At 31.6% G+C, this 24,196-nt stretch overlaps 2 protein-coding genes across 3 annotated transcripts in view; both read right to left on the minus strand.

The window, feature by feature from the left end:
- Nucleotides 1-24,196, minus strand: part of LOC133181800 (electron transfer flavoprotein subunit alpha, mitochondrial-like) — a 176,449-nt gene that overhangs the window by 55,404 nt on the left and 96,849 nt on the right. The window lies entirely within an intron of this gene.
- LOC133181794 (neuropeptide receptor 15-like) overlaps nucleotides 12,168-24,196 on the minus strand; it is a 41,212-nt gene continuing 29,183 nt past the window's right edge. For both annotated transcript variants that reach the window (XM_061316394.1, XM_061316395.1), the window contains exon 3: nucleotides 12,168-13,458. In XM_061316394.1, coding sequence (XP_061172378.1) covers nucleotides 12,738-13,458 — 721 coding nt within the window. In that variant the 3' untranslated portion in view covers nucleotides 12,168-12,737. The remainder of the gene's footprint in view (nucleotides 13,459-24,196) is intronic.

Raw genomic sequence — 24,196 nt, forward strand, 5'->3', positions numbered from 1 at the left:
ATGATCTTTAAGTAAATCTGATGCAACAATCTTGTGAAAAAATAAAATAAAAAATAAAATATCTCGGTATTATGAACTTCGATTGTGGGACGTGGAGACCGGTCCTTTGGATGAGATCGTATAAATCGAGGTCCCTTGTCGCAGAAAGTGCTGGCATAAAAAAGATTCCCCACTGCTCAATTGCGATAAGTGCCAAAGTATAGGACAAAAATTTGCAGTCTCCACCGGCGAGTGGTGGCGTCTCCATGTAAGTGAAAAACTCTGGAGAGGGACGTTAAACAACATACGTATAATCAATCAATCAATCAATCGATTGCTGAAGAATTACTGTAATTGAATAATCTGTCTTATAGGTATGCTGTCAAATCTTGATATTATAACTTTACAAAACTCAGTGACTTTACGTTTAGTGTGATACTAACTTAATTCATTATATTTTTTTTATAACACCTTCACAATTATGCCAAAATATACACACAATGAAGTTTATGATAGTACGGTGTTCGTTCGTCTGTTTGTTTGTCTTAGAAATGATTGAAAACAATTTTTTTTAAAATTGCTAATGATACACGTTTATCTCTTATAGGTGCCAAATGTAATATACAAGATTGATAATGAAAATCAAAGTACCTTAAGTACTGAAAGGACTTTTTCCAGTTATTTTTTTTCTTTCACAGTAAATATGACATGTATGTTTTTTTACACAGAAAAAAAGCAAATTCTTACAGATTTAGAAGAACGGAAGACTTTTTTGTTGCCATGGCAACAAGAGTCTAGTTATTATTATTATTATTCCTCCCAAATTTTGTGAGCGCGATTACTCAGAGATGGTTGGATAGATTTTCATAATTTTTCACATGATAGTAGGCTGATATATGAAGTTTATATAAAATTCCGTTTTTTGAAAAATTCACTTCCGGTCCGAAGTTACGGCCGAATTTCCAATTTTTAAATGGACTTTTGTCCGGAATTTTTCTCGGAAACGGTTTGAGGTAAAGATGTGAAATTTACAGGAGTATTAGATCATGACATTCTCTTTGTTTCGAAGTTGTTTTCGTGTGTTTCCGGTACTTCCTGTCCGAACCGGAAGTGAATTTGTGTTTGGTAAATTTTCAACTTTTTTGTTTTTTAATATTTTTTCAAGATATTATTATGTATAACAGAGGTTATTCTACAAATACTAAATATATAATTTGTCTTGAAATCAGATTCAACATTTTGCAGATTTTCGCTACCGTCATTTTCCCTATTTACCTAGTGTGTAGACAATGGGCAAAGAAAGATAACTCTGACTTGTAAGTGAGAATAGAACTTTCGAGGTAAAGGCGGAAATAGTATCGATGACGTCAGAGACATATATACTCTCCACTCTCCATATCAAAATATTTAGACGTTCCATATTCACTCTTCTAAATGTAAGAGTACGTTGGTTACCGCTTCCAGTGCATGTATAGTTTAAAGTTACCAGTGTAGTGTAAGTCTGTATTGACAGTTAATTGATTTAAACATGAATATATCTAAAAAAAAAAAATTAATATATATGCTAGGTACCTAATTCAAGTAAATATATTATAAGCACTGAATATACATTTATAGTGATGGACAGGCATGCAATTTTATCTATCTCGTATAGTAAGTTCAGAATACGATAGTTATAAGCCTTCTATAATGCAGACGATTTATTATTCTCTATGATTTAAATGCGAAATTATCCCGATTTCCGAGTTTTATTTTCGATATTAAAAAATATTACATACACTCAAAAAGGAATTGAGCGATAGAAAATTGTAATACAGTACTGTTATAAAGCCTTTATAAATAAATTGATATCTGCCACTGAAAAGAAAGAAAATCAATCTATAGATTAGATTTGGTTATTACATGTATATTTGATAAAAAGTTAAATTATTTATGACACATGATCTATACTCTATATACCCAAGGAATTATAAAAGATGTGAAAAGACGATTCTTGGATTCTTGTGAAATACTCAAAGAGTTAAAAAAAAAAAAAATGTGAAAACGCGATTCTGTGTGAAATAATGGTACGCTATATGTTTCTTTTGAAAAAAAAAAAACCATGAAAAAAAATTGCACAGGTCTGTTGATATGTGGGATAAGTATACCTGAATGAACACAATTTTATGCAATGATATATAATCATGTACATGCAACTGACGTCCGTACTTTTCCTTATAATTCATAAAACATAAAACTATCTAATTCCTTTGAAGCCTCCCCCCACCCCCACCCCCGTCTTGATTAATATTTGGAGACTTTCGTGCAGCTAGGCATTTGAATTATATATTCGTTTTAGATTTAAATCTGGAATATGTGAATATAATTACCATTTACATATATATTTTTTTATAACACCATCACAATTATGCCAAAACATACACACAGTGAAGTTTATGATAGTACGGTGTTCGTTCGTCTGTTTGTTTGTCTTAGAAATGATTGAAAACAATTTTTTTTTAAATTGCTAATGACATACGTATATCTCTTATAGGTGCCAAATGTATTATACAAGATTGATAATGAAAATCAAAGTACCTTAAGTACTGAAAGGACCTTTTTTCCAGTAATTTTTTTCTTTCACAGTAAATATGATATGTATGTTTTTTACACAGATAAAAAGCAAATTCTTACAGATTTAGAAGAACGGAAGACTTTTTTGTTGCCATGGCAACAAGAGTCTAGTTATTATTATTATTATTCTTTTTTATTCTTATTTCTTCTCCGGTACTTTTTTGTCCGCGAGTGTTCTCGGAAACTGCACATCCAATTGAGTTAAAACCTTTTTAGGGTTACTAGGTATGTTATGTAGATTTGCAGAACGAAGGTCATTTTGCGCGCACGTGCACGCACGTGCATGCGCGTGCAATGCGTAAAATGACCAATATACTTGATATAGCTGTAACTTTTATATTTTTTGATGAAATGTTTTGATACTCAGAATATAAGGATATATTAAAAGTGTAGACAAGATGACATGGTCAACATGCACATGCACGCACGTGCGCGCAAATCGTAAAATGACCAATTTCTTTGATATAGTCGTAACTTTTATATTTTTTGATGAAATGATTTGATACTCAAAATATTTATATATATTAAAAGTGTAGACAAGATGACATGGTCATCATGCACATGCATGCATATGCATGCACGTGCGCGCGAGTGCAATGTGTTAAATGACCAATATATTTAATATAGTCGTAATTTTTATATTTTTTAATGAAAAGCTTTGATATTAAGAATATACAGATATATTAAAAGTGTAGACAAGATGATGTGGACATTATGCACATGCATGCACATGCGCGCGCGTGCAATGTGTTAAATGACCAATATGCTTAATATAGCCGTAACTTTTATATCTTTTGATGAAAAGCTTTGATACTAAGAATAAACAGACATATTATAAGTGTAGACAAGATGGCATGGTCATTATGAACATGCATGCAGGTGCGCGTGCGCGCAATGCTAAGATGACCAGTATACTTGATATAGCCGGAACTTATACATTTTTAATAAAATGTTTTGATACTGAGAATATAAAGATACATTAATAGTATAGACGGGATGACATGGTCATACTGCACATGCATGCAAGTGCGCGCGCGCGAAATGCAAAAAAAGACAAATATACTTCATTGCCTTATTTAATGAAGCTTACAGGAAATAAGACACCAAAAGGGAGTTGGGGAGCGTTTGGGGAACATCTGTAACGGTCCCCGTTACAATTATAACTAGTTTAATCTTGCTTTTACTAGTACTACAATCACCCTAAAGAGATAATTTAGTTAACAAACCTTTACAGTGGTTCATTAATTGACCCTGCTTTCACTGAAAGTGGAAGATATTTATTTCGGTCTGAATGTCCGTTTGTCCGTCCGACAAGCCGATTTTCTGTCTATACGAAACACTTTCGTTTCTTGACGATATCTTAAAAAAACCGAGCTCTTGCAATGAAATTCTATATCATTTTTGTATGGCTTAATTAGATAAGTACACCGTACACATATCTACTATGCAATAAAAATTAAGAAAGCGGTATGAGCACTACATTTGTATAAGTTACTATTACTTAAGACCTCTTTTAAAAAAATGTTTGTTTGCCCTCTCCCGACCGACTGGCTAATAATGGCCCGACTCAAAACTTTTTTTTCACATCTAGGAAACGCTAATTTTTTTGTTTATTTTTGAATTTTCTTATCCCGTCATTAACTATTTTAATTGTATAAATACATTTAATTTTAACAGATTAATGTTGAAAAATTCTGGGAAAAATTTTTTCCACTTATATACCAACCCATTTTTTTTTTATCTTGAGTCGGGAGAGGGCAAATAAGCATAAATTTAAAGGTTGCCTAATACATAAAATTTATATACTCCTTTTCCTTTCCAAAAAGTTCACAATTTTAGAATTTACCTTGATGGGGAAGGGATGATTCACTCTAAAGCAGGACTTCAAATGGGAAACATGACCCTAAAGTGGGCCTTCCCCGAGGGGTTAGTATCACTCCAGAGCAAATCCCTCAGGGATTTCCCCATTGGATAGACTTACTCTTTTTTTTATACTTTTGGGGGGAAGCATGGATGTGGAGGGGAAGTATGGCTCTAGAGTTAGATTTTCCCCCAGGAGGGAAGGCTCACTTCAGAGCAAAACTTCCGGGGGAAGTCCTATTATGGGGGAGGGGGGAGTTTCGCTCTACAACACCATTATTCCCGAACTTTCTTTTGAAAGTGGGGGTATAATTACCAAAAATATATTTTCCCCTTTTTTGCACTGTAAATTGAAATCCCATTTGGGATGTTATATATCAAACGGGCTATTATTTCCTATTTTGGTAATTCTTCATTTTCGAAAAATAATTTTTTTCTGTTAAGAAAGGAGGGAGCGTCTTAATGCTATCATTGCCAAATGGTTATAATGTCTCAGTTAAATTTCTTTACACAACCTTTTCTACAATTGAAATGATTATAATCAGCTTAAGAGATAATTACAGTTGTGCATTAATGGAAGATGTAAAATAACTGTGCTTAAGATACTGTAACAATGTCATATTGATATGCACTGCAACTATTTTTGGTTCTTTTTGCCAATTGTTGAACGCAATCCAGGCTTCAAACTGTTCTATCTTCATCTGAATTTTTTTATGGTAAAGTTTACATTTCGTAAATCTGATGGTTTATGAATTAAGTTTTGCCAATCGTCTTGTTCCTTTGCCATTAAAGCAATCCGATGTCATACATGTACACACTGTATAAGTAATTCTTTTGGTTTCTCACATGTTTATTTTTGGTCATTAAACTGAATGTTGTAGACAAATCAAGTTCATTAGAGAACTACAAGTATGGTATCGATTCCCTCTCTGGGACAGTGATCTTTAATCTATAGAACTTTGAAGTGACATTTTATATAAACTGAGAGCGTGGGAACTCGTTTGCCTCACATTAATTCTAACAAGAGAGTTCTCTAAACATTTCCCTTGAAAAGATGTAGATTTCCCTATACATATATCAATATGACATCGTTACAATATTAAAAAGTACACACGACCCCAAGGAGCTACAAGTCAAAGTGGATGCTTTCTCACATTATTTCTAAGACAGAGCCCATGATCGCACTTTCCAAACATTGTCACAACTTCAGAGGAATCAACAACTGATACAGGGAAAAGGTCGTAAAGATTTATGAAAGTTTGAATGTAAAAGGAGAAGATAACGAAAAATGATCAATGTCATAAATCATGTAAAAAATAGAATCTTGAACCAGGACAAAAAAAAAAATGACCCCTGAAACACCAGAGGTGGGATCAGGTGCCTAGGAGGAGTAGGCATCCCCTGTGGACCGGTCATATTCGCCATGAGCCCTATGTATTGTTCAAGTAGATGGAGTACTCCCTAGTCAAATTAAGTATAAAAGCAATGACCTAACAAATTGTATGAAACATGTAAGACAAAATACGACTCAAAGATAGGTTGTAATTACAAATAACGACCGTTACATTTGCAAAAAGCTGACCTCAAACGGGTTGCTGTAATTATTGTAACATCAACTTATTTTTCAGTAGTATGCCTCCTTTTAAAAATTGACTGTACTCAGAACATGCTATTCTGTATCAAATCAGTTGGGAGACCTAAACACAATGGGCAGGTGAGAGTGGAATATTACAATATAAATAAGGGAAGTTGATAAAAGCTGGTCATCCCTTTTGTCACACAGTTCAGTAATTAGTTGGTCATTATTGTCTATGGTCAATAAAACATCCAGATACGACACAGATGTGACAGACTCTGTAGTGTTCATTTTTAGTTCACTGAGATATATCAAAACGACTCATAAATGGAAGTTATTATTGTTAATCGATCAAGCGTCGTCGTTATACTAGTATCTAAATGTTGAGTTGAAAGGCACAGCAAGTGTTTTCTTCTTCTCATGAAGAAGTTTTAAAATAAATTCTGCTTTAGAGGAAATATAAAAAAGGCCGGCTAGTAAAGAAGCTCAATAAGCGCCCATCGGAATTCCTATAGATTGTTAGAAAATCTGGTCTTCAAAAACTACACAGATATTGTCATTGAGGGACTCCAGCATCTTTTTAATATCAACTTCAGAGTACTGGCATGTAGAATCAGAACCCATCCGTTTATGGGATTACCTATTTCTTGAGGAGGGAGAAGATACACTGTAATAGAAATTGTTCTTGATTATTGCAAGAATTCAATTCAATAAATACTTGTGTTGTATGGTATCACTAAACATTGATGAATAAAAGCATTCCATATGAAATAGTTTTCACAAAGAGTGATATTTATGCTTTAGGGAATTCCTAAATTCCCTAGATCCCGAGTTCTCATTAGCTGTCCCAAAATAAAATTTAACAAGGACGGTAAACATGGCGGATAAATTCAAGTTGTGATCTTGACATACACGAAAAGTAACCGATATATGGATTATTCTGTATAGTTTTGGATGAATTCATGTCTAACATAACTATATTTTTGAGTTCAGGTAAGTAATGTTAATAAAATAGTCATTAACTGATGATTTGAGTCAAAATCAGTGCGGGAGTGAATCACTCCCGCACTTGCGATCACTCCCGCACTTGCACCATTACGGAGATCCTAAGGAGTCCTCTCAAAAAAAAAAAAAATCGGAGAGGGCCACATTATTGCAGCTAATTATCTGTGTATACTGTCAACATAGTAACCTTTCTTAGCCTTTCATTAGCAATAATTTCCATTCTTCCAGCTGCTAAAAATAATTTATAAATGAGTCATTCCTTTCTCCTGAATCCAACAAGAAGGAATCATAATGACCAATATTTTGTGCACACTCTTCTGATATGAAATGTATTTTTTAAATCTAAATAATGCCATATTAAGCTGTTTCTATTGATAAGTATCAGATTCTTCCGGTGATTGTTAAATTCTCTCTAATTTTCAATGTCTGTAAAATTGGCCTTTGTCAACTTTTAAACAATTTTATGTGATACTAATGTCACTCTAAAGAAAAAAAATTAAAACTAACTAAAATTAGGTTTGGATTCTCTGAATTTCAAAATTTTAACATTAATACATTCTGCCTGTATACAGTTGTACATAAGTTATACGACAAATTCTCTTCTTTCACGATGGATTGTGATCTCAACTTTTGACAATGTTAAGTAGCAGTAATAATGTTTTCAATTCAATCGAGTTTTTATGGGCTATTAGAAATTAGAACTTGATGATCTTTAACTTAAAATGTATACAAGCGTTGAATGATTTCGGCCTTAAATTTGATGTGAAGTATTTTTTTTTCTAATAGGGCACGTAAATAGCGAAAATCAGTCTTTTTTTTCTTCTTAAAAACAAGTCGTGAGATAATTAACGTGCACTATACCAAACTTTCATGGCCGTTTAATGATAAATAATTCATGAAATTTCAAGATTGATGACAGATACTTTTTTTACCTCAATGTTTCAATAACATTTACCACTTGACTCTCTCTAAGTTAATCAAATCTCGCAGAAAGTAAAAAAGCAGTTCAAATTAAGCATATTTAGCATACATCTGATCAATTACTAAAACTATTTATCGTACAGTGTATTTCTTCGTCTAATTTACATGCATTTTAATTTTTTCATGCTAGTGGCCTCTACGTATTTGTCAAAAATGACCAAAATAAATAAATAAATAAATAAATGATTTTTTTGTTTGTTTGTATGTTGTTTAACGTCCTCTCGAGAATTTTTCACTCATATGGAGACGCCACCACTTGCCGGTGGAGAGCTGCAAATTTTGTCCTATACTCGGCACTTACGGCCTTTGAGCAGTGAGGGATCTTTTTTGTGCCAGCACCTACTGCGACACGGGACCTCGGTTTATACGGTCTCATCCGAAGGACCGGTCTCCACGTCACACAGTGGGATTCGAACCCGCGACCTAAGGATCAACTCCTTACTTCGCGACTCTAGAGCAGACGCTCTAACCACTGCGCCACGCGGGCGACAAATAAAATAAAAATAAAATAAAATAAAAACAAAAACAAAAACAACAACAACAAAAAAACTATAACGTAGAATTTCTTCTTACGCAAAATTTAGCAAGTATCATAACTCTTTGGTAATGAAATATAATGAAAATAGGGATTGCGTTGTACAATAGATTAGACAATTAGACTTTGGTCTATAAATTTAATAATAAAATATTCCAGTTCAAATTTCCTCTGTCAATTTTCTAAGTTCTCCCATTGTTAATTCTAATATTTCCAAAATAAATAGATAAATAAATTTTGGAAAAATGAATGATGAGAACTCAATATTTCTAGCCTCATTTTATTGTGTATTGTCCTTATTCCGCTGGTATGAAAATTATATAAGATTAATGATAAAAATCTTTTAAATATGCTGTTTGATATGGCTTTTGTTCATATTTCAGATTTTCTTCTTTGCATGCATTTATTTTGTCTTTATTATCTGAATAATACACGAGCATATGTTAATCAAACATATTATTTGCAAAACGATATTGAAAAAAAAATGAAAATGAAAATTTAAAAATTAGTTCGAATTTTCCTCTTCCATGCCATAAATATATATTTGTTGTTGCGTATTTGCGTCAGATAGTAAATATTCAATTTTGAAATTGATATTATTTAATGACATTGTTTTAATTTAAGTTGAACTTTATAGCAATCCGTTTCTGTCAATGAAATATGGAGATAACGAACAGTAATCAAATAGAAAAATCCATTGAAACAATACAAATCGGGAATAGAGCAAACACGGACCTCTGAAAGCATCAGAGATGGGATCGGGTGCTATGGAGGAGTAAGCATTCCCTCTCGACTGGTCACACCCGCTGTGTGCTCCTGGTCATGATCGGGTTAACGGAAAAATCTGTAGACAATTCAGTATGTAAATATTGTCTAACAATTTGTTTGAAAAATGTCAGTCAGCATTCGACTTAATAATAGATTGTACTTGCTGACAAGGTCATTGTATCGACTAACGTTTATTTCAAGTGAAACTGTTCATATCCTTGTTTCATCAACTTGTTTGTCAATAAATTGTTCATACGTGGAGCATGCTCTTGCGTATCAAATCAACTTGGAGACATAAACTCTTTATGCAGGTGATAAGGGTATTTATAAATAAGGGAAGGTGACAATAGAGAAGTTGAAGTCATCATGTTTATCATAAAGTTGTGTTATTATATTAACATTAACGCCTTTTTCTGGTAAAATATCCAGATATGAAACAGATGTGTCAAACTCTATGGTATCTTTTATTTCAAGCTCACTGGGATATATCGAGTCGACATATGAATGAAAGTAACAATTGTAAATTGATAATACGTCGTCGATATATCGAAATGTCGAGTTGAAGGCCACAGCAAGTGTTTTCTTCTTCTCATGTAGAAGTTTTTGAATAAATTCTGCCTATATGAATATAAAAATAGGTCTGCTAAAACGGGTCGCAATTGGTACCCATGGCAATTCCGACAGATTTTTGGAAGACTTGGATCTCCAACAACTATATACATATTGTCAATCAGAAACTCAAGAGTTTTTTTAAATATCAACTTCGGAGTACTTGTGTGTACAATCAGAACGTTTTTTAACAGAATAATTTTCGAAATGACCAATGAAAAGGTAAATAAATTTACGAGTTCCATTCTTATTGAAAAGGCAGCTGTCTATGATTTCAAAAAGTTTGGACTTAAATTTATACTTAATGTTATTGATTTTGGTAAAATTTTGTGATTTCAAAAGTTCCTTGGAGTTTTAAGTATTCACATCTGATTTACATCACTTCTAGAATATCTTGATGAACAGTACTCCTAAGGTTTCTCCTTCACTGTTGCTAACATTTAAGTGAGTTGTAAAGAAAGAGGCTTGGTGGAACATTTACTGGAACCCACAATGTATCTTTGTAAGGATTTTACATTGTCTAGGAATCCAGCATAATTATAGTAATTCAAGTTCAATTTGATTGTTGGGAATGTTAGAAATATTTAAAACTGACAAATAATTTTGAGGAGTTTTCTCCTCAAAAAGAGAGCTACGGATATAAGTAACTAAAACCCTGAGCAAACTTTAAGTCATATCTTTTATCCTCTTTAGTCGCTTTACAGTTATGTGTAGCGACCTGATTAAATCAGATTGGCTTAAGTTTGCTATTCATTATTAATACATGGATAGAAAAAATATTATTTAGAGTGTGAGTGATTAGACAAGTTGTAATCTTTTTGCTCTTGAGAGATATTTATAATTTGAGTCTTATTTATAATATATAGACCCCAACGTTTCCAACAAATTTTAGTAACGTACACTAAATGGAGAAGCTTATAAACAACAATTTGACAAATTATAAATTCGGCTTCCTTTCTTGTCAAAAAAAACACAAAAAATTCTGTTTCCGCGATCTCATACGTTAGCTGATCCCCAGGCCATGGTTCGAAGAAACTTGCACATAATTTTGTATAAGAGTTCACAAAAATCAAATTGGTAAATTTTACTTTTGTTTTAGTTTTATCTTTCGAAATAAAATTATGTTCTCTTTTTTAAGCGGTTATAGTCTCAAAGATCGAACAAACGTCTATTTGGTAGCTCTGTAAGTTTCCTTATTTTTGACTGAATGGTACAAAGGAAAAAAAAAAATATTTCTAGTAAATCAGTCTGTATTGTCTCCTTGTACTTTATCTACATAGAATCTTTAAACAAATCAAAATCTTCCTTCTGCAGAGTGCTAGCTTTACCAGGAAAAGAAGTCAATTTTAGAAATCTTTCAGAGGGATGAAATGGTTACCAAAACGTATGATTCGTCGATACCGTTAAAAAATATTCACTATAAAGGTGTGACAGGACACCACTCTTGATTACTTTCTGTTTTATACATATTGTAGAAACTTTCATTATGGATTAAAATCACTGTATGTATTTTCGCTATACAGATACCGCAGAATTACAATACACTTACAGTATAAATCAGCTACAAAATATCACTGTCGACTAACGTCTATCAAATTTGTAGTCTTTTTTGATTATGTGAATAATTTTGTCTCCCATTTGATTCCATACGCAAGCGCGTGTTCTTCGTACGAAGAATTTCTAAAACTACACTGAGTTGACTACGGATTTCTCCGTTTATTCGATCATGAAAAAGGGCATACGGTGGGTGTGACCGATCGGCAGGGGATGTTTACTCCTCCATGGCACCTGAACCCACCTCTGATGTTGTTAGATTTCAGTATTTGCTCTGTTCCTGATTTGTATTTTTTCTATGGACTTTTGAGCTTGATTATTGTTCATAATCTCCATATTTGATTTAAAGATTTCATTGAAACTTTTGGGAAAAAAAACAGTAAGGACAGAAGTACACGTGTATTAACTGTGCAGAAAGACTGTCTCCAGTTGGTCATTGCCGTTTATTTACCAGTTTACTTAACTTTTTTTCTTTCCTACCTCCTGTTTAACATGCATTCCATTTCACTTATTCATTTTCCTTTATTGCATAATCTACTTAAAATATATACATGTAATTAAACAATTCTTTCCAACATCGTGTTAAATGTCACGTTTTTTAAAAACTTTCTTGACAAATATTTTTATTTTCTAACATCTTTTGTTTAATTAAAACGACTAAAACTGTATAAAAACTAATTTGTCAACTAAGTTTATTACATATACATTCTAACACTAAACAAGTAATGTGCCATTTCGCAGATTTAAGACGTAAAAATAACTTGAGACATAACTAGTAAACATTTTTAGGACAGTAAATATAAGGGTGCAACATCATCGACTTAATATCTCTACAGGAAACAACTTCAGCCTCGAAGGACTCTGGACATTATTATACATTGAAGACTGTGGTGTAGTTCTTTAAGGGAGTGGGAAGATTATAAAAGCGGGGGTGCTTTATAATGATGAACTGGGAGTTATATCAATATTATGGTATTTATTCCTCATCAAATGAAATGTTTCGGATATCATGAGGCTTAGATGTTGCTTACAATAATTTTTTGTAAACCTCCCTCAAAATGGATAGTATTTGACTTTGCATGATGCATTGAATATGGGAAAATTCCAAAATTCTCAAATCTATAATCAAATATGACTGATATTAAGATAGCATTTCTGAGTAGAACTACATTCAACATTGACATAAATAAATGTTAGAGATGAATACACATTGGAGTAGACATATAGACTTGAGTGGATATAGAATTTTCTGGCTCATTATACACGAGAAATAGAGGTCTTTTGGCTGCCCTTTCCGGAAAGCATCCTTGAAGATTCCATTGACGAGTCAAACATAACTCGAGTATACTTCTCTTTGCTTTTTAAACAAATGCATTTTAAACATTTCTTGAAATTTTTCCTGAAATTCTGACTAAATATGCTATACAAGATAGGATTTGCGGCTGAGTTAATATACGCAATCACGTGGACTATCGCCACAAATTCCCAAGTCTGTTGAAACTTTGTGTTGGAGATAACATTGTAGAAAAGTAAGACTTGGGGCGGGGCGTAGCAAGCTGTGTACACAATGACACTGGCCGCTAACATTTTGACGACACCTTTTCTTGCCTTAATGGTGTCGCCTGCTCGGTCAGACTTACAGCTCGTGTCCTTCCTCATCTGAAATTTGGTGTGAAGCTCACTCGTGCTGACGTACAACCGCTGTCCAATGATCGCATAAAGCACAATTTGAATACAGACAGGAATAAAGTAGAACAATGCAAATTCGGAAAATTTGTAAATGTGCTGATCGAGCATGTTCGGAAATGACGTCAAGCACAGCGAGAAGTTCCGAAGAGGGACGGGAATAACTTGGTTGTACAGAGCAGTGGGTAGGCCATACATTATGCCGACGGACCATATCAATGACACGACTATGAAGTTCTTTCTTCGGTTACACAAAATCTGGGCTTTGATAGGAAACACGATGGCCACAAATCTGAAATCAAAAGAAAACACCACGTGACATGATATACTGATATAATAATCATGATACTATACAAATAATCATTTTGCACACTGTTGACAAAGAAATATCCCAACGGCATTTTGTATTTTATTTTTAGATTCAAATAAATTTGTTACATCGTAAAATTGAAATAATTCACATTTATTTTGGAGGAATTTCAATGTTGAACAATGCTTTTGTATTTAAGGTATTCAATGTATAACGACCGTATTTTGTATCTTATAAATGAACAGTCCTATATTTGTAATTATGGTATCATTTTGAAGGTGTTGTGAAATAAAAATACTCCACCAAAGAAATTTACAAAATTTTGATTATTGTCAAATTAATTGCACCTTGAATTTTACATTGAAGTCTATGGGCAATGCACGTGTTATTAAGATATTGTAAAAAGTATTTTGAATTTTATAAAAACTCTTGGTGAAAATATGCATACACTCTCTCTTTATTAAAATATGAAATAAAATTAATCATTTACCACAGATAATTTGACGAAATTAAAATTTTCTTCTTTGCATCAGGGCAGATAACTCTTCAAAAACTTTCAAAGTGCAAAATGACCAGCTTCTTTTATGTTATCAGTCATGTGAATTTGGTTCATTTCACTTTCATCGTTATCTAGCAGTGCATTTTTAACTAGTTTAAAATGATTCAAAATTGTTCAAAATCCCTTCATTATACATTGAATACCTTAATTTCAATACAGATGTAAAATGAATGACTTGCAAAGAATGAAAAAAATACGGTTTGCTTGTATGAAAACTTCGTATAAATATGTGTTTTAGCATTAATATATCGTGTACAGATTTCTTTTTTATATACAAAATTCGATAGCATATTTTTTGAGTATTCTATTTCCTTAAATAGCTTAGAATTGCGTAGATTGATTGATTGATAACATTAACTCATACTAAACTGAATATGAATAAAATAACAATTTAGCCATGTAAACAGACAATGTCTTCCAATGAACAGTATTTGTTGATTCCATCAAAGCTAGCTATTCAGCCTAATTTCTGTGTCATATCTTATCCCACTGAGAATTCCTGATTGTATCATTAATATTCAATGGTGCAAACTTTAGTAAATTAACTGGCATTCGAATTAGACAGTATAATCCAAGTTCCGGAATGTGTCGCGATTTTAGAAACGATTCGATTCTCTATCACTTCATTTTCATTCGAATTGTAATATTCCAATTAAAATATAGTTCTGAAATTTTTTGTAGGTGTCTTTTAAGAAATGTCATGCCCATTATGAATAGAATAGAAAATGGGAAATAAATTTATTTTAAACTGAAACTCTGCAGCTGTTTTTAGACACAATTATCGAGTAAACACTTCGAACATATGCCTTTTGTAAGCTGAGAAGTTTTATTTACATTGACACACCCCCTGGTAGAGCGCTACACATAGCTTTATAATACACACAGTGGTCTTTCACCGACTAATTTTCTCCCTGTCAGGAACAAAAGATCAAAGAAAGGGGATCAATTAGTTTGATGTCATGCAGATCTTGAGAATACGAACAGCACTCAACCGAATGATGAAGTTTAATTCAACATTTCCAATTTGGGCTCTCTAATATAAGTTCTTCTAGTGATATACGAGTATGCTCTACAAGATACACCATTCGTTCGATACCTGAATCGTTGTCTCTCAGTTGCAGTGCAGATATTGCCAAGCTGCATGATGGAAAAGTAGCTTTTTATAACAGTGTATCTCTGCTAAGTATTTTTGATATCAAACAGTTAATAAAAAAAATCACCCAAGAATGTATTTAAAACGGTGAATTTGATTTCAAATAGGTTTTAGAAAATCATCAAATGTGTAACTTTGGATAGGTGAAAGTTTGATTTCAATAATGTACAAGAAAATCATCCAAGGTGTGTTTAAAAGAAAATTAAGATACTAAAAAAGCATCAAAAGGGTTTATTCCCACCTAGCCAAATTTTTTAATTTAATTTTAATCAACAATTTTAAAATACATACATATATATCAATAACCATTAAAAAGATAAATGATTTACATTTTTGGATGATAAGATATAAAAAGAAAATACAGAATTTAAAGATTTTTATAAATAAATAAATGAATGACTGAATAATTAAATCAATTCATCAACATAAAGATAAGAAATATTTTGACAATAACCTATTGAATGTATTTGGATTATTACTTTACTAATACAATGAAGAGATGGCAACAAAGAAAAAAAAAGAATTTGATTCATTTTGCAGAAATACTAGTAATAAGAATTATTAAAGGTGCTTGGACACAGATTTGAAGTTAATATTTTCTCAAATTTTCTGTATAATTTCATGACTTATATTTTGCTATAGCATTTCATACTAAAATAAAATAAAAATCTTATTTCATCTCGAAGTTATTGAAACTTCAAATTTCTGGACGCGTTTGATTGACACATCCTTGCACTTTCACAAATTTTAATTTTATTCTTAATACTTAAGAAAAGTGGCAATTTTGTTGTGTATTAATGAAAAATATTAGAACTATAATCCAGAAAATTCAGAGTAGAAATGTTCGAAAGCAAAACCCACTCACAGTATTGTCAGTCCGTGCTCAGTGGTGTGTGCAGACTTTAACAATTGAACACACCCGGTGAATCGTAAACATTAACAATAACAGAGCTCGTGCCCTGTTTACAAAAACAGTTTACGTCTCACGGGTGTATTCAATTTGTTAAGATCTGTACACAACACTGAGCACGGGCTGACGATATTAGTGAGAGGGTTTGCTTTCGCACATTTCTACTCTGAATTTTCTGAATTATAGATGTAATGTTTTTCATTAATGCACAACAAAATCGCTTCTTTTCTTAAATATTAAGGATAAAGATAAAATTTGTGAAAGTGCAATGATGTGCTAATCAAACGCGTCTAGGAATTCGTAGTTCCAATAATTTCTAGATAAAATAAGTTTTTAATTATATTTTCGTGTGAAATGCTATTGCAATATATAAGTCGTGATATTATGCAGAAAATTTGAGAAAATATTAACTTCAAATCTGTGTCTAAGTACCTTTAAGAATACTAACACAAACAAACTTTTTTTTCAGAAATCAGCAATAAGTCTAATAGATTAATGTTCATAATGATAATTTGAACAATGTTTACCAGAGTAAATGTAAACCAGAAGTCTTTGACGAGACCGTGGCTCTACTGGTTTGTGCTTATAATAAAGGAAGAGAAAATTACTACTTGGACTTGAATCTTTGCAACAGCAATAAATAGAATAATGATCCTTGGTTTAGTCACTTTTTGTGGCAAGATTTATTGCAATCAGACTAAGACTGTAGGAAGTGTAGCCATTTGAAAGAATTTTACAGAAATTTCTATTTTTAGTAACCATGTCAACATCATTTATCAAAATCAGAAACCGATACATAGAATGATGTATCTCATTGTAGTCTACGTGCCAAGTTATATTTAAATCACACCAAACTGTAGGAGGAGTAGATTTTTGAAAGACATATAATGTTTGGTCCAATCAACTTTATAGAGAATAAAACATACCCTTTTTTCCATATCACATGCTGTATCAGCCCGAGACACCAATATCAGCCAGAGGGCCGTATGTCTGAGGGCTGATATTGGTCTAGGGCTTATACAGGATGTGATGTGGAAAAGGATATGTTTTATTATGCTTATTACATACTTAGTAATAAAATACAGCACACAACAACTTGAGAAAAATACAAATAAATAATCATGCACTGACTACTCACAATAGGTAACTTATTGTTTCAAAGAACAGTAATTTAAAATTAGGAGAATGTGAACCAAAAAAATATGTGTATTATCACATGTAATGTTTTTTTTTTAAAGGTTTAATTGACTAGAGTTGTGATATTAATCCGTATCAGCCCTGCAGATCCATATCAGCCCTGCAGGGTTGATACGATTATTGTGACGTCAGGCATATCACTTATGCAAAAATCCTGTATTTATTACTAGCATGTAATAAATAGAGAATAATACATGGCAAAATCTGTATCACATCCCATATCAACCCGAGACTCCAGAGAAGGCCAGAGGACTGATATTGGTCGAGGGTTGATATGGGATGTGATACAGATTTTGCCATGTATTGTTATATTATATATTTGAAAATAGTGTCTAAAAAATTAAATCATATATAAACTTGTAAATTAATTACTGAGTTTTTAATAATTGAATGTGTTCTGTTTTTGTTGAATTTCCGTTTCTCATTTTTTCCCCAAAGGCAATGCATTCAGCGATAAATTAAACAAATAATTATTTTGAATAATATAAAATGTCTCATGAAATAAAATTACAATTTGAATAAACTTTGGAAAGAAATAGGAAAAGATACGAGGTACTCCGAATGAAAAATATAGAGATGTTCCGGAAAGGTGTAATAAAGGGTGTGATAAAGGGTGAAATAAAGGGTGCTGATACAGGTTGTGTAATACAGGGCGCGTGCCTGTGCTCATATCAGGAATGCAAAATCCTGTATTATATAACAAATATATAAATTTTTTTTTATTTCATTGATGTCAAATATTTACTAGAAAATCATCCAAGTGTGTTTTAGGACCATTTTTCTAGAGTTTTTCGACGGATGTCATGTAGAGTACTTTCATGTTAATAAGTAAAGTAGGATGGGTTGTTTATCAGTTTTTATAGCCTTTTCATCATTTTAAAAATATAATTATCATTTCCTATAGAAATTGCATGAACCAGATGTACATGTAGTAAACTAATCTTACACAGCAGAACGTAAATGCAGTGAATAAAAGATTAACTTAAAAAACTGAGTAATTTGGTATAAGTTATTAAATATTATAATATAAGTGAATATTAAACGTACATAAAACATGTTGCATTGGATGAATGCCCAATGGTTTCGAAAAGTACAAAAATATAACCGTCGATTGAAGGAACAAATGACAAATAAAAAGCGATGGTATTAATATTGCATAAAACCGTTTTGTTGAAAACGTACAAAGAAAAATACTGCCAGAAGGACATCATTAATTCAAAGGTTAGATATTTTTATTTTATCTAAAATATATTTTAAACTAGGTCTTTTCATTTGATCACTAATAAACCAGGGACATCTAGGATAACCATACCTAAATTGACTAAAATAAAAAACTAAGTTTATGTTTCAATGTACTTGACGATCATTATTAAACGATCTCTTGAGTTTATGGTGAATTACTAATAGGATACATGTAGTTATTTACATTAGTAAGGATGGCACATACCCAAAGTCAAGGGATTCTTAACAACCTTTAAAGCTACTTTCATCTGCAATTAAAGGAAAAATAAATGGGATTCATGACATTTTTAAAAATTAAATGTCCTTTTAATTCACTTGGTTTATGAATAGAGGACAGACAGAAATATTGCCTATACTTTGATCTCCTCAAACTTTTTAAAAAACAAATTATGGGTCGGACTTCGAAATATTTATAAATCTTCATTGATTACTGAGCTACTGTCTTGCGCTAAAACCATCAATGATTGATGACTTCGTTAATTAGCCCACCCTTCTTTAGTTACTTCCTGTTCAAGGAGAACACTTGCCTCCTCGATATCCTAACTTATTTTCCTTGATACTTTGTGTTTATGTTCATTAATTGAAGAAAAACCAATTTCTTCTTCTGAATTCATATCAGTTCATATGATGGTCTCTTCTGATCTTTTAGTTTACGACAAAGGCTAATGAGGTTTTAGCTGTTACTCATTATGGCCAAAGCCTAAATACAGGTTTGAGTAAAAGACCATGTCCACGCACACATTTTTAGTAAGGCGAGGTGTCTGGGGACCAAGACCTCCTGGATTTTAGCAAATTTTAAGACTTAATTTTTAAGTTTTCGCGTGTTTATTTTGAAATTGGATTTATATTTTTTTTTACATGCAAACTTAACAATGTTAATTAATTGAGAGCTACTCATTCTCGAATTGTAAGTGACAATGTCTCGTCAAAGCTCTCTATTTACCCTGTTAACGTTCTTTTGTCTAAGATAGTGTCAGATGTTTACACTTTGTCAGAATGAATACAAATATAAGGTTGAAGTTAAAACCTCGTTAAACGATTGAGGGGCAATATTAAAAAACACATGTATCATTCTATGTTCAGTAATTCAGAAGTGACTAAAGAATTAGCTAGATTACATGATCAATATGTACTGGCTCACCGACAAAGCAGGTTACAACATTGTTTGTAAGGCTCATTAGTCATTATTACAACTGTATTTTAGAGTAATTTGGATTTAATTCTGTAGGTGGTAACCCAACTTATAATTCCCTTTCTAAGGAAGATGTTCTTCAAAACACATGTCAGTTTTAAATATTTTTGATTTCTAAACCGAACCGAATTGAATACTACGGAAGCGTATTAGTGCCATTTTGACACTTTTTATTTTTTAATTTCTACACTTTAATGTGTAAATTTTACACATTAATCTGCAAAATTTACACTTTAATGTGTAAAATTTACACTTTAATCTGTAAATTTTACACATTAATCTGTTAAATTTACACTTTAAAGTGTAAATTTTACACTTTAATCTGTAAATTTTACACTTTAATATGTAAAATTCACACTTTAATGTGTAAATTTTACACTTTAATGTGTAAAATTTACACTTTAGTCTGTAAATTTTACACTTTAATCTGTAAATTTTACACATTAAAGTGTAAATTTTACACATTAATCCGTAAATTTTACACCTTAATGTGTAAAATTTACACTTGAATCTGAAAAACTTATATTTAATCTGTTATAATAGAACGGTCGTTTCATAGTGTTATACCTATGACATTTGAAAATGTCATCTGAGATGTTCACAAGTGTTTGCAGAAAATTTTATGCATATATATATATATATATATATATATATATATATATATATATATATATATATATATATATATATATATGTATGTATGAATGTATGTATGTATGTATGTATGTAACAAGTAAGAATGGGTGATTTGCGCATTGGCCTCGTAATTTTTCCCAGCAAAATATCGGGAATCTGCTTTCAATCCAGTATATTTCTTTAGCACTTTAGTAAAGAGCGACGAAACAGTTTAAATATATATCTCAAATATTTTTGTCTTCTCTTTTGCAGTTCGGATTGCTATAGCAAATTTATGGGTCTATGATCATGATGTAAATATAACATTTAAAATTACGGTGATTTTAGAACGTAACAATAAAGAAACACCATTGAATCAAAGGATATTAATTTCTATGTTGTTCCAAAATTAATACAAAATCATATACTTTAATTATTTACATGTATATACTTTAATAATTAATATATTAATTGGTTATTTAAAAATTTTCAATTAAGTAAGTCATTCAATTGGTGCCCATAATAAATGTTGAATGTAATTCAATTAATGCTACATGTATCAATAATTGAACTGCCGAGCGCATCAAATGAATTTGCGTAAAATGATGTCAGTATCATATTCATTGAGATATGTGTGTTTGCTTTGCTCTTCACTTTCACTGAATTCATTATTCTTTCAAATATTCTATGAAAGTCTCACTTATATCAGTGGTACTAGATTGCTTATTATTTGTATTATATCAATACAGGTATGAGATCTGATAAGTAATTATTTGCCACGTTTATTATTAAATAAGAAATCAAAATTGAATTTTATCATGCAGTATTCATGGTCTTTTGGCTTTATAGCGTGTTACTTAAGATGTATGAGGTTGCCAAATTGATTATGTGAATTAAACAGATAAAAGTGTAAATTATACAGATTAAAGTGTAAATTTTACACATTAATGTGTAAATTTTACAGATTAAAGTGTAAAATTTACACTTTAAAGTGTAAAATTTACACTTTAATGTGTAAAATTTACACATTAAAGTGTAAATTTTACAGATTAAAGTGTAAAATTTACACTTTAATCTGTAAATTTTACACTTTAAAGTGTAAAATTTACAGATTAAAGTGTAAATTATACAGATTAAAGTGTAAATTACACATTAATGTGTTTTACAGATTAAAGTGTAAAATTTACAGATTAAAGTGTAAATTTTACAGATTAAAGTGTAAAATTTACAGATTAAAGTGTAAAATTTACAGATTAAAGTGTAAAATTTACAGATTAAAGTGTGGAAAATGAAAAATAAAAAAGTGTTCAAGTGGCACTAATACGCTTCCGTAGAATACCTATATTGGATTCCAAAAATTCATAAAAATCCTAACAAAGCTACATATCAGGATAGCGTTCTACCAAACTTTTTTCTATAATCCTCACGAAAATATCAACAGCAATGAAGGAGAATCTTCAGCAGTACTTTGAAACCGCATATTCTAGAAGTGTTATTGTTACTTAAATACTCCAAAGAACTTTACGAACATTTAAAATGACAGAAAAATCAATAGCATCAATATACGACTTTCCAGACACTTTAAATAACCATTCCCCTCTATAAATTAAAGATTAGGCTTTTTGGACATCATATACAAATGTTATTTTAATAAGAATGAAACTCTAAAATTTTCCTGTCTTGTCATTGATCATCTGCAAACTTACTTTGTTAAAAACATTCTGATTTTACATACAAGTACTCTGAAGCTGATTTAAAAAAAGATGCTGGAGTTCCTAATTAACAACATCTATGTAGTCTTTGGAGACCAGGTCCTTCAACAATCTTTTGGAATTCCCATGTGCTCAATTATTATCCGACCTACTTTTGTATTCTTATGAAGCAGAATTTATTTTAAAAAACTTCTACTTGAAAACAAGAAGGGCCCTCAAATCGACATTTAGATATATCGATGACATTTTATCCATGAACAATATTTATTTTCGTTCATACATAGATTCGATTTATCCCACTGAACTCGAAATAAAAGACAATACAGAGTCTGACACATCTGCTTCATATTTGAGTATATTACTAGAGAAAGATATTGATGGCAAACTTACAACTAAACTTTAGATAAACTTCAATTTTTCTATCGTCAACTTATTTATGTAGCAATATATCATTATCACTTTCATATGGGTTTTTTGTCTCCCATTTGATTCCATACGCAAGCGCGTGTTCTTCGTACGAAGAATTTCTAAAACTACACTGAGTTGACTACGGATTTCTCCGTTTACTCGATCATGAAAAAGGGCATACGGTGGGTGTGACCGGTCGACAGGGGATGACTACTCCTCTATGGCACCTGATCCCACCTCTGATGTTTTCAGAGGTCTGTGTTTGTTTTGCTCTCATTCTGTATTGTCTATTTGTACTTCTGAGCATGATTTCTGTTCGTTATCTTCATATTTTATCTAACATTGTGTTTTTATTAATCGATGCTCTCGCCCAGGTCTTCATATACCTCCTCCCAAAAACAGCCATCACAACACCTCAAACCTTTATATACAGAACACACTATTATCCCTCATCCTATGCTGCAGAGATAGCGAAACAATTAAGCACCAAGATAAGATTACAAATTTCCTAAAATTGGAAATTATAATGAAATAACAACGTCCCAAAGAATTAAAATTCTGAGTAGTGCTATTTACTGTTTAGAAAATTCAAAAATCTACAGAAATACTTGTACACTAATTCACTCACTATGAAGTTTATGATTTTCACTCTAAAAGACATGAAAGAATAGCGTTGAAAAAAAATATATTCGGTGATTCTAATCACATAAGTATGCCTCTACTAATGACCAATAGACTCTGCTGTTTTAAACCTAAAATGTTTCCAACATCGGCATTTCCTAAAAAAGGGATTAATTTATCATATCCCGGAAAATTTCAGATGTGTATTTAATAATGACACTCCTTTCGTTTGACCAAACAGAACCAAACAATATTCATATGAGGAAACCTGTGAAGTACAAAGATAAAGTCACGGAAACATTATATTGCATGTTGTTTACAATGGCGAATCACATAAACTGCCTTTATTAACAGGATATGCAGGTCATATTACATCGCAAGTTGGCTTTATTTCGTTGTTAAACAATCATTTGAGTTGCGTGCATATTGAAGAAAATGACTTGAATGTGCTGGGTTTTATTTTGCATAAAATTGGTTTGTTCTTTGTATTTTTGCTTTTATTGTTTTCCTTTTTTTTAAAAAAAATATTGATTTATATTTTTTCTTTCTTTTCTCTATCCGTTTTTTGAAAAAATAAATTTACATCTATTAATCATAGGTTGGTAAAATCACATGAGCGCGAGAATAAAAAAGAAATTGATTCCAAAAGTTTTTGTTGCTGTGCAGTAAATAGCCGATATTTCATAGATTGTGTTTTTTCTTTACATAGTATAAATAAATTCTTTCATAATCAAAACGCTTCAATTGAAAAGATTCAACAATTATTTCACAGATATAACACAATTCCTTCAGTTTGCCTCTCCTTAACTATCCTGCACTTATTCTCTCATCATTTCATATAACGACCAAATTTACATTTTAAAAAAAAATGAGCCATTAGTCCGCGTTTCATCATCAGAGAATGTTGCAAACTAACATTAATTACTCAACAAGAATTACTGTCTGGGGTACAATATCACAAAGTTCATTGTATTTAGAGTGGAACTCTTTCCTACTGTGAATACCCGCCAATACTCTAGAGCATCGCAGAGTCAGGAACGATAACACCGCGAACCAAACCATTCCAGCGAATCAAACAATTGGTTGTCATTATCAATATGTTAGTTTTTTG

The sequence above is a fragment of the Saccostrea echinata genome, unplaced genomic scaffold (assembly GCF_033153115.1).
Source record: "Saccostrea echinata isolate AGI-Se365-2 ecotype Australia unplaced genomic scaffold, CSIRO_AGI_Sech_v1 ptg000009l, whole genome shotgun sequence".
In the NCBI taxonomy this organism is placed as follows: Eukaryota; Metazoa; Mollusca; class Bivalvia; order Ostreida; family Ostreidae; genus Saccostrea; species Saccostrea echinata.